Source organism: Diadema antillarum, unplaced genomic scaffold, assembly GCF_040938485.1.
Source record: "Diadema antillarum isolate AM-2024a unplaced genomic scaffold, OU_Dant_1.0 seq00001349_RagTag, whole genome shotgun sequence".
Lineage (NCBI taxonomy): Eukaryota > Metazoa > Echinodermata > Echinoidea > Diadematoida > Diadematidae > Diadema > Diadema antillarum.
This window is the reverse complement of record NW_027272114.1, coordinates 734,958-747,219: the sequence shown is the minus strand read 5'-3', so window position 1 is coordinate 747,219 and position 12,262 is coordinate 734,958. Positions and strand designations below refer to the sequence as shown.

Genomic DNA, 12,262 nt, shown 5'->3' with positions numbered 1-12,262 from the left:
TATGTCTGGTCATTGATTAGTTGTAACTATGTGGGGTGGAAACTGTCTGCCTGCCACTTTGCACCCATCTAGATCAGCGTATATGACATGGTCAGTGGGAAGAGACTCTTTGATCGTACGGTTAATACGTATACATTGCAATATGTTGTTGTGTCTCCATTCGTACCTTTCCAAAAATGCCGGGCAATTTGGCAAAATATGGTGGAGAGTGCAGGTTGTATTAGGACAAAATACGCATTTGTTTGTATACCTTTCCCCCACCTATAAAGATTTGCATATTATGATGGTAAGGAGTCAATACATGCATTTGTTACAAAACTTAGTACCCTTTTCAACAAGTTGTACATAGTTGATTTCCAGGTGAGGTTTTCGTCAGAAAGGGTCAGGAGCTTTACGAATTGACCTTGCACCAACTGTAGACACGTACTACATAAAGGTGAAAGTTTACTTCAGTCAGTCACAGTTGGAACGCACAGGTTCGTTCATTTATTGAAGACATCAATACCAGCTGGACTCGTGTACTTGTGACAAACACGAACTTGTGTTGAACCAAAACTTGTGGAACACACCAACTTGTGTACTTGTGTGCTTGCATACTGGTGTCGAACCCGAACTTGTGGTTCGCTATAAAAAGAGAAAAGAAATAATAAATGCTTAGTTATCACTACCTTGAGCAGCTTGTCAAGTGTCATTATTTCTGTGTCTTCCAAATATACTTAATACTTGTAATAATCGAAACACCTTTCGATTTGTGCAACTAACATAAACAACAGTAACAACTTTACACTGTTAACCCAAATGCATGCAACCATATGCAGTGCACTAAATATGCAAGTGTTCGGTGTTCAGTCCTAAACATTAACACATCAATGTCTTGTAAAGACATATTCTGACTCAATATCTTGATGTATGGTACTGCATTTCTCAGTGTCCAAATACACTGCACCATGAAATAATAATATTGTTCTATAAATGACCTGACTTTATCACACTTGTTTACTTTGATCATTCAAACAAAATGTACATTATCAAGTGACCTTTATCTCTATCACTCACATAATTCAGTTCAAATGATGCAATTGCATCCCTACAACACTATCCAGAAATGCAGCCTGCCTTTCCGACAATAGAATAAATCCAAGATCATCTTTCCCTTTAAACCCTTGAATGTCTTTCCTTTTGACACCTCCACATCCATATGATACACCAAAAAAGGAAGTAACCCTTCACAAACATTGAATAAATTAGCCCTGTAACTGCAGTTATGTATGGGATTGTATTGACCGTACGGTATACGTACATATATGTGTGTAAATCTAACAGTATACAGCTCTATGAAAGTAACAAAATTGAATCCCTTTATCTGATTCTCATTCCTATATGACCATGACACAATATTCTTCTGAATATGGAGTCTTACATTATTCCTAAATAAAACATACACAGTGTTGTAAGCTTCAATCATACACTCACACTTCCAATATTTCTCTTCCCTGCCTGCTAAGCAGGAATCATGTACAATAATCAATACCTACAGCGTACCGTACTGTTCTACGTGTAATCACTTTCTATACGAACACCGTATCGAATCGTTTTGTCAACCTAAATTCTGAACTCAATTACAAGCTAACAACACAACACATATCACTACATAAAGAATTAAACAAAGCTACAGCAATCAAATATTCATCTGTTTTCCATCATAATTTCTCTTACCAAACTGTTTAGGTTCCTAAAGTAAATCAATCACAGATCCGAACTCATTCTTTTTTGATCGTGTCTTGCATCTTGGCCCATATCTTTTGCGTGGCTATCATGTAGTACGCATACAGCATACTAGTACGTAAAGCAAAACCAGTGCGCAAGCAACCGAAGGAATGCGCACTTGACGGTGTATCCAAGGTAACGATCTGCACCTTAAAGGGGGTGTAACAGTCTAAATTGTTCCAATCAAATATTTCTTGAATAAATCAATACTGCCGCTACATACCGGCCCCCAATGAGCAACCTACAGGATGGTCATTTAACCTCAATCTTTAGGCGGCAGAAATTCTTCCTATACACATACAAACCGTTCAACAACAAATGCATGTACTTAATGCCAATAACTACAGTTTAAAATAACTGTCAAATTGGCTTACTCACGCTTACATCTCAAAGGCCATTGCTTAACCTTTGAATAAACAAACATCAAACATTCGATTCAACTCTTAAGCTAGAGTATCAAGTCTGATGACTGCAATTAAGTCATCCACTTATATCACTACGTTTCAGCGGCTTCGAGCAGACAGAGCTTTGCTATTGGCCTCTTGAAGAATCTTGTTCCGACCCTCACTTGAGCCTGTCGAACATGTCCATCCTTTCCCGGGTACACTTCAACCACTTTACCCAAAGGCCACTGTCCGCGAGGCGTGGTTTCATCCGCTACCAAGACCAAATCATTGACAGCTAGGTTCCGTCTTGGGGCATTCCACTTCTGCCTTTCTTGCAGCAGAAGTAAATATTCCCTCTGCCACCTCTTCCAAAAGACAGAAGCGAGATATTGCACTTGTCTCCATCTGCGTCTGCCATATGCGTCCTTCTGATCAAAGACACCTGGAGGGAGACTAGAGCCTTTTCGCATGATCAACAAGTGGTTTGGCGTCAACGGTTCGTCATCGTTTGGGTCAAGATTCAACTGAGTGAGTGGCCGAGCATTCAAGATTGACTCTACTTCAGCCATGAGCGTGGACAGAACTTCATCATTGACAATTTGCTGTCCAAGTAAGCAGGTAAGTATCTTGCGAACAGACCTCACCATCCGTTCCCAGGCTCCGCCCATATGACTAGCTGTGGGAGTATTGAAGTTCCAGTCGATACCTTGCTCAGCGAGGAAGTTAGTCACACGCGTTTGGCTCAAACTTTCCAGGTTCTCACGAAGTTCTCGTTCCGCACCTCTAAAGTTGCTCCCATTGTCACTGATGATTTTGGATGGCTTACCTCGCCTGCTGATGAACCTTCTCAGTGCGTTTATGAAGGAGTCTGTATCCAAAGTGTTTGCTACTTCTAGGTGGACCGCTCTGCAGTTCAGACAGGTAAACAGGCACCCGTAACGTTTGACCCGGCTACGACCTTGCTTCACCATGATTGGTCCAAAGTAATCAATTCCCACATAAGAGAAAGGTGGTTTGTCTGGGGTTACCCTGCTACTCGGAAGATCTGCCATGAATTGTTCCATCTTCTTGGCATTTCTTCGCTTGCACGAGAAACACTTGCCTATCACCTTTCGCACGGTTGCCCCTCCTTTCAACACCCAATACTTCTCTCTGAGGGCTGTCCAGGTCATCCCGGCCCCCGAATGACCTACTAGGTGATGGTGATGAACGATCAAGAGCTTCGTCACATGGTGATCAGAGGGCAAAATGATAGGATGTTTCGTCTCATCATCCAGTGGTGCGTTCTCTAGTCTTCCGCCAACTCGAATGATGCCATCCACCAAAATTGGGTTCAGCTTGGACATGACTGTACCGCTCATCTGCTTTCCTTCGAGGATAGCGCTGAATTCATCGCGTTGCACCAGAGTCACGATTGCCTTCTCTGCTTGTTTCAATTCGTCGGCAGATAGAGTGGGCTTCTTCAGATCATCCGTGGATTCCCCCTTAGCCTTGACTTGGAGAAGCTTCTTGAAACGAAGAAGCCACGCTGTGGATTTCCTCAACTGATTCCACGAAGAGTACCTATGCAAGAGGTCGCTGACTTGAGCTCTGATTGCTATCGCATATACTGGTACTGCTTTCTTCACTTCAGTGTCTCCTCTTAACTCCAAGACTTCTGGCTGAATGGGCCAGTCATCGTCTCTCCACAGAAAATCTGGTCCTTTGAGCCAACGCTGGTTCTGGAGTAGTTCCTGTGCCTTCAGGCCACGCGATCCATCGTCACTTGGATTAGACTTTGAGTCTACGTATCTCCACTGAGACACCTCTGAGGCATCATGGATCCTTGCCACACGATTGGCTACAAACATCTTGAATCTCTTGCTTTCACTGTGGATATACTGAAGGACAGACGTTGAGTCAGTCCAAAAGACGCTGTCTTTGACTTGGATGTCAAGTTCTGACTTGATGAAATGATCCATGGACACGGCCAACACTGCTGCCATTAACTCCAATCTGGGGATGGATACCACTTTCACTGGAGCAAGTCGGGACTTCCCCATAACAAAGGCACAATGTATCCGTCCTGTTCTGTCAGTCAGGCGTAGGTATGCAACGGACGCATATCCAACTTCGGAGGCATCACAGAAGTGATGCACTTCAGCTGACACGACTTCGAAACCATTCGGTTTGAAACATCTCTCTATCTTCAAGTCAGTCAACATGGAAATGTCTTCCATCCATCTTCGCCATTCTCTCTCATCCTCGGCTCCAACAGGCTCGTCCCAGCCTAATCCTACTCTACACAACCTTTGAAGGAGAATCTTGGCTGGCAGCACGAAGGGAGCAACGAACCCAAGGGGGTCATAGAGGGAACTGGCTATCGACAGAATTCCCCGTCGCGTTGCAGGCTTCTCACGGAGATGCACCTTGAAGCCGAAACAGTCTGTTTCAACATCCCATAGGATTCCTAGAGTGCGTTCTGCAGGAAGCTCGTCGATATCTAGGCTCGACACCGATGCTGCCCTCTCTTCCTCAGGTATAGAACCTAAGACGTCGCGGTCATTGCTCAACCATTTCGTGAGCCGAAATCCACCACGACTGAGCAGGTCACGAATGTCTTCTACTTGAGTCACTGCTTCAGCTCGATCCTTAACAGACTTAAGACAATCGTCCACATAGAAGTTCCTTTTCACTGTGTTGATCACTTCTTCATTGAAGTGTCCGCGATTATCCTCAGCAGTCTTCCGTAGAGCAAAACTGGCACAACTAGGTGAAGACGTGGCGCCGAATAGGTGTACAGTCATGCAGTATTCGGCTGGTTCCTGAGCCAAGTCACCGTCCTTCCACCAAAGGAATCTCATGGCGTTTCTGTCCCTGGGCGGAACCTTCACTTGGTGGAACATAGACTGAATATCGGCGACTATGGCAACTTGTTCCTGACGAAACCTCGTAAGCACACCGACTAGATTGTTGGTAAGGTCCGGCCCTTGGAGCAATTGTTCATTGAGTGAAGTTCCTCCATATCTCGCCGCACAATCGAACACAACGCGGACTTTGTCTTTCTTACGAGGATGAACTACAGCGTGGTGTGGGAGATACCAAACTGGCTCATTTGAAGCTTCTTCTTGGGTGGCGCTCTCAGCTGATACATCCGACGGTATGCACTCGACTTCCTTTGCATACCCTTTGGCTATGTAGTCGCTGACTGTCTCTACGTACTTGTCACGTAGGGCTTCGTTCCTTTCCAACCTCTTCTTCAAATACCCAAGTCTCGCCTCGGCCAAACGACGATTGTTTGGCAGGACAGGTGGAAAACTGCGCCACGGTAGAGCGACTTGATAGTGACCATCGACCATCACTGCAGATTCCTTCATCACCTTCAGTGCTCGAAGATCTTCAACCGAATCTCCAACATTGTCCTGATTGAGATACCCGCCAAAGTCCACCCTCCAGAACTGCTTCAACTGTTGTTCGAGGGAGTCGTCTTCAAGGCGAGTAAAATTCGCATGGAAACTTGTCGTGGATTGTCGCTTCCCGGACACGGGACCCATAAGCGTCCATCCTAGTGGAGTTCGAACTGCATAGGGTTCTTTCGGATTGCCGACTCTCTGTTCCAAATTCCAGAACGCTTCTGGGGTGTCTGCTCCCACTAGTAGCTCCACTTCTCCTTGGTCCATGGAAGGAAGGGCGATGTCATTTAGGTGTGACCATTCCTTTACATCTGCTGAGTTGGGGAAACATTCGTCGGCGACTGGAAGACTGTCTACAGTCCAAACATTGTCCAGTGTCAAGGTTTCCTGGCCCATAACTCCTTGGACTGACATGGAAACTTCAAGGCCACGTTTGCTTGCTCCTGTCTGGTCCACCGTAGACAGCTTGAAGCTTCTTTCCGTCCCAGTGAGACCTAGCTTGTCGACAAGACCCTTCGTGCACAGCGAAACGTCGCTGCCTTCATCTAACAAGGCCCAGGTTGTAGTTTGTCTCCCATTTCCTCCAACCTTTACGGGTACGACTCTCAGACAGATCTTGCCTCTTGAGGAATGAGCGGTGAATGACCGACCCGACCTTTCGTCTCCTTGACTACCACTTGAAGAGCTTGGGTTATCTTGCTTTACCCCTTGTTGGTTTTCTTGCCTTGTACTGTCCTCTCGGTTCTCTTGCCGAGGAGAGTTCCGACTAGGATTGTATGTTGTGTGCAGGAGAGCATGATGCTTCTTACCACAGTCCGTTACTTCACAGCGAGCTTTGGAAAGACAGCCTACAGCCAAGTGAAATGGTCGTAGGCAATTGAAGCACAGTCTTGCTTTCCTAACTACGTCTCGTCTGTCGTCTACCCCTTTCTTCTTGAAGGATTCACAGGACGTGAGATTGTGCCTTCCTTGACAGCAAGGACATTTCCTTTCAGGACGATCTCGACTGCCTTGGACGGAACGTGGTGTGTTTTCATCGACCCTCTGAGTTGCAAACGCTGTCCCTCTGGGTCGTGTTTCTTTCTTCGACTTGTCATTCTTTGGAATCGCTTTCCCGATGTTTCGTCCAAAGATGTTGCTGGCCAACTGGGCGGATTCTTCTACAAACGTTGTCATCAAGTCGAAGTTGGGCACAACACATCTCACCATCATGGCATGGGCTCTCCTCGCCCATTCTGCTTGAAGGTGAACGGGCAATAGACGTTGAATCTTGAGTAGTGTTTCAGAGCCGTTTGCATCAGCGAGATATCCCATCTGGGCTAGAACCATCCCACAATGCTTCATATCTCGCGCAAGGTCCCACAGTCCTGCATGGTCGTTCTGCTTGACTTGTGAACGTTTCAGGATCTTATCCAAGTGAGCATTCGCCACCACGTGCGGTTGTCCAAACTGCTCTCTCAAAATCCTCTTCGCTTCAGCATAACCCTCACGTGGTTCCATGAGAACACAGTTCTCGATGCTGTTGCGGGCCTTACCCGAGCAGTACTGGATGAGATAAGTGAGTCTGGTCCTGTCATCCAGCACCTTCTGTTCCACATTAACCTCAAAGCTGTTAATGAAGCTGCGATACACAGTCGGATTGCCATCAAAGGTAACCAAATCTGGCTTTGGCAAGCTAAAAGCAACATTAATGGCATGAAATATTGGATTCATGTTAGAATTATACACATCACTGCTTCTTACACAATCATCTACAGCAACGTTAGGTGCATGAGACAAATCATGAGATGACATACGAACTTCACCATATTCAACTGGACTACTTGGCGTGGTACAATTACGTTCTACCGGGTCAGATGTGACACCATTACCCTTTGCTCCTGACCACACTCGAGCATCAGGATTTAACACTGAGGACTTCACTTCATCCTTCTTTTCATTAACTTCGTACTGTGGCTTACCAACAACATCATGAACTTCACATGCTAGTACACGTGTTTCAATTTCTGCATTTTCAATTTCATGTTCTAGCTCAAGATTTGCAAGTTTTTCATTCAATCTCAACTGTTCTCTTGTTAGTTCTTGTTTCCTTTTCAGTTGTTCCTTTCTTGCTTTCGCTAGCTCCAACTTGATTCTGGCCTCGCGCAGTCGGGAAGCCGCAGCAGTCCTTCCGCTATCTCTAGATGATGTGGACCTGTTGCTTCGTCGTGATGCTGATGATAGCGTGGTTGACCTGTCGTCATCCGAATCGTCAGGGTTACGTCTTGGTACGCTCGGGATAGCTTGTTCCGGTAGAATACCACCAATCTGGGCGTTTCCCACCAATCCTGAGGTAGCTCTATCCTGGGGAGGATCACTGACGACCGGTTGTTCATCAGCAACGTCACTAGATGGGCTGGGACTATCATGCAGTGGACCTTCCATTTTGGATCCAGTTTGCGAACTGTATGTAGACACGTACTACATAAAGGTGAAAGTTTACTTCAGTCAGTCACAGTTGGAACGCACAGGTTCGTTCATTTATTGAAGACATCAATACCAGCTGGACTCGTGTACTTGTGACAAACACGAACTTGTGTTGAACCAAAACTTGTGGAACACACCAACTTGTGTACTTGTGTGCTTGCATACTGGTGTCGAACCCGAACTTGTGGTTCGCTATAAAAAGAGAAAAGAAATAATAAATGCTTAGTTATCACTACCTTGAGCAGCTTGTCAAGTGTCATTATTTCTGTGTCTTCCAAATATACTTAATACTTGTAATAATCGAAACACCTTTCGATTTGTGCAACTAACATAAACAACAGTAACAACTTTACACTGTTAACCCAAATGCATGCAACCATATGCAGTGCACTAAATATGCAAGTGTTCGGTGTTCAGTCCTAAACATTAACACATCAATGTCTTGTAAAGACATATTCTGACTCAATATCTTGATGTATGGTACTGCATTTCTCAGTGTCCAAATACACTGCACCATGAAATAATAATATTGTTCTATAAATGACCTGACTTTATCACACTTGTTTACTTTGATCATTCAAACAAAATGTACATTATCAAGTGACCTTTATCTCTATCACTCACATAATTCAGTTCAAATGATGCAATTGCATCCCTACAACACTATCCAGAAATGCAGCCTGCCTTTCCGACAATAGAATAAATCCAAGATCATCTTTCCCTTTAAACCCTTGAATGTCTTTCCTTTTGACACCTCCACATCCATATGATACACCAAAAAAGGAAGTAACCCTTCACAAACATTGAATAAATTAGCCCTGTAACTGCAGTTATGTATGGGATTGTATTGACCGTACGGTATACGTACATATATGTGTGTAAATCTAACAGTATACAGCTCTATGAAAGTAACAAAATTGAATCCCTTTATCTGATTCTCATTCCTATATGACCATGACACAATATTCTTCTGAATATGGAGTCTTACATTATTCCTAAATAAAACATACACAGTGTTGTAAGCTTCAATCATACACTCACACTTCCAATATTTCTCTTCCCTGCCTGCTAAGCAGGAATCATGTACAATAATCAATACCTACAGCGTACCGTACTGTTCTACGTGTAATCACTTTCTATACGAACACCGTATCGAATCGTTTTGTCAACCTAAATTCTGAACTCAATTACAAGCTAACAACACAACACATATCACTACATAAAGAATTAAACAAAGCTACAGCAATCAAATATTCATCTGTTTTCCATCATAATTTCTCTTACCAAACTGTTTAGGTTCCTAAAGTAAATCAATCACAGATCCGAACTCATTCTTTTTTGATCGTGTCTTGCATCTTGGCCCATATCTTTTGCGTGGCTATCATGTAGTACGCATACAGCATACTAGTACGTAAAGCAAAACCAGTGCGCAAGCAACCGAAGGAATGCGCACTTGACGGTGTATCCAAGGTAACGATCTGCACCTTAAAGGGGGTGTAACAGTCTAAATTGTTCCAATCAAATATTTCTTGAATAAATCAATACTGCCGCTACACCAACAGCAGCTCAATCCTTTTTTTCCCCCAGTATTCAGTTATATATATTCAAGTGCCCCCTTAATCGTTTTCTTTACAGAATTCCACTTACTGTTATTGACATCAATGGTGTCTTTGGCCTTTTGCAGACTTTCAGAAAAGTGGGCCGTCATTGACTGCTTATTTGGCCATTGTAGTTCTTGCCTGAGAGTACAATAAAGTGCCTGGTTCACTAAGTTGTCACCTTTTATTCTTGACCGCTCGTATGCGAGGGTATGACATTCTCGATAGATGTCTGATATTTATTGTGGTATATTCATTCCGTTAGGTATGTGTAACAGACCTACATTACGTCGCTGGGGCGACAAGACCTTGTATCTACAAAATGTCAAATGTTCTGTAGAGCCAAAAAACATGGTGGCCAAAGCACTGTGGCGAATGGGATAGCCTGTCCTTTGACATGCCATGGTGGCTTCATTTTTTGAGTAAGACAGTTTGGATTTGGCCAGAATATCACTTAACCCATTATTTGACCATTAATCCAAAAAAGTCATTTTCCCAAAAATTTCAGATACAAGGTCTTGTCACCCCAGCAACAATTAGCTCCTCGGGAAGGGATACCCATCCATTTTTGTCAAGCCCACCAGAGGCGTGGGGAGAAGTGTGTCCATGTGTACATACATGAAACTGATCAGTTGAAGTTGTTTACAGCAATGAGTGACAAAAACATGCACTTGTAAGCATGCTTTTAATTGTTGAGTGTGTGTGGCAAATTTTTGCTTGTGACATCAAAGCCATGCAATGTACCAAAACCATTGAGTCAGATGTGACACAGGAGCCGATAGAAATTGTGACGTCAGCTGTGCCACAGTGTGCAATGACACTTCTAACGGTCATGTGATGAGCAATCAACCAATGGAATAGCTACATTTTTGTTAGATGTTGTATAATCTGACACATTGTCTATCGGCAGTTGCCTCTGAAATATGTATGGTACATACCGGCCGGCTAGTCCTTCAAGCCAGCAAGGACTAGCAAGCGAGCACTATGTGTGCAGGCAGTGCAATGAACATGTGAGGAAAACATCACATGAGTTTATAACAAGTTTTTGTACTGTATTTTGTCAATGCTCTTAAAGGTTTCTGAAAGCGTAACACATAGGACTTGAAACAATGCATGCACAACTTTCACCTTCAGTGACACTTCAGATATCAGATTACCCATGTATTCTATCGTAATTAGGCAGATTTGGAGGGAGTAGTTCTAACATTTGTCAGCATCACAAGCACAGCACACCTACATGCTGCTGGATCTATTCTGTGCTATGGATGTATCAGATATAACTGCTAGTGCTTGGTGTGGTTACATTTGTTTTGTTTTGAACTGGTATATATTGTACTTTTTTTTAAGCAGACTGAGCCAAAAACTAGGCTTGGCCACCAGTCTTTTTATTTATTAAATTCATCTTTTAGTTATCATAGTTGATTGAAAGTTATCAGTGATTTTACAATCAATGATAACTCATTTGATAAAATGAGTCCCTGGTTTCAGTGATGGAGTGATATTTGGGGGGTATATTTAGAATGATATGATCTTCCCATGGTTTTTAAACTAGGGGTTTTTGATGATAATTACTTGTGTGTTGTATTGTATTACAGATAGGGAAGGTATGATACATTCACTGAAGGACTTCACTGTAGCAAGGCAATCTTTTGACAGACAATCCCAGAATCACTTGTATATTATGCATATAATTTCTTTACCAAGTGTTTGCGGATAAGTCAATATGCAGGGTGCAACTGATCTTTTTTTCCAACCAGTGACGAATTAGTGATCACGATTAATTTTCACTGAATAGTTTCAAAGCTGTTTGAATTACAGTATGCACTGGCTCAAATGTAAACTGATTTGGTGTACTTCAATACTCATGGACAACAGACAGCAGTATACGAAGATTTTGCAAAAATAGCTGTGATGTAGATTATACCATGGAGCTACAAGACAGTATGATGTGTATGTGAATTTGAGATGTGTCAATTTCCTTCTCTTTTTTGTGTGTGTAGATAAAGCAGATTCAGGGACTTTATGTTGCTAATTAAACATTGCATCTTGAAACATAAACCCCAATGTGTGCTTGTAGGAAGTGGTCAAAATAAGATAATGCATGATACACAGATTGAAATAATTGTGCAAAAATCAGGTTCTTTGGTTGTTTGGTTGTACTTATAGGTTTACATTTGTAATTAACACAGTTGTTAACTATACTTAAGTGAATAAAAAAAAGCAACAAAGGTTTTTTTTTAAAAATGCTTGTCCTCCATCTATTTATTACAACTATGTGTTAGCCTGAAAGTTTGCTGAATGAACGTCACAGATGTACCAAATTGGTAATCTTGCAAATGTCTTCATTGTGAAATATTTTGTGCCTTCAAGCAAATCATGTATTTTCCGCTTTGCCTGTTGGATGTCAGAGGAGTCAATGTTTGGTCTGTTGTGAGTGTGTCGTCATCAGATTCTTTGTCTTCTGAAGACAAATGATGAAGTTCTGGGAGTTGACTCAAATCATCTTCCTCCCCATTGCCATTGCCTTCCTCCCTGTCATGCCTCTTGCATGCATACAATATACTTCTCTTTCTTGAGAAGAGATGAATATGATACGTTACTGAAGCTCTGGCTGCTAAGACTGATATCATTTTTGATAGGCAAATGCCAACAT

At 42.8% G+C, this 12,262-nt stretch overlaps 1 protein-coding gene across 1 annotated transcript; it reads right to left on the bottom strand.

Moving 5' to 3' along the window:
* Positions 1-2,263: 2,263 nt before the first annotated feature.
* LOC139708578 (uncharacterized) lies at positions 2,264-7,969 on the bottom strand. Its single transcript, XM_071620515.1, has one exon. It carries the CDS (start codon positions 7,967-7,969, stop codon positions 2,264-2,266), a length of 5,706 nt encoding a protein of 1,901 aa, XP_071476616.1.
* Between the last annotated feature and the right edge of the window lie 4,293 nt (positions 7,970-12,262).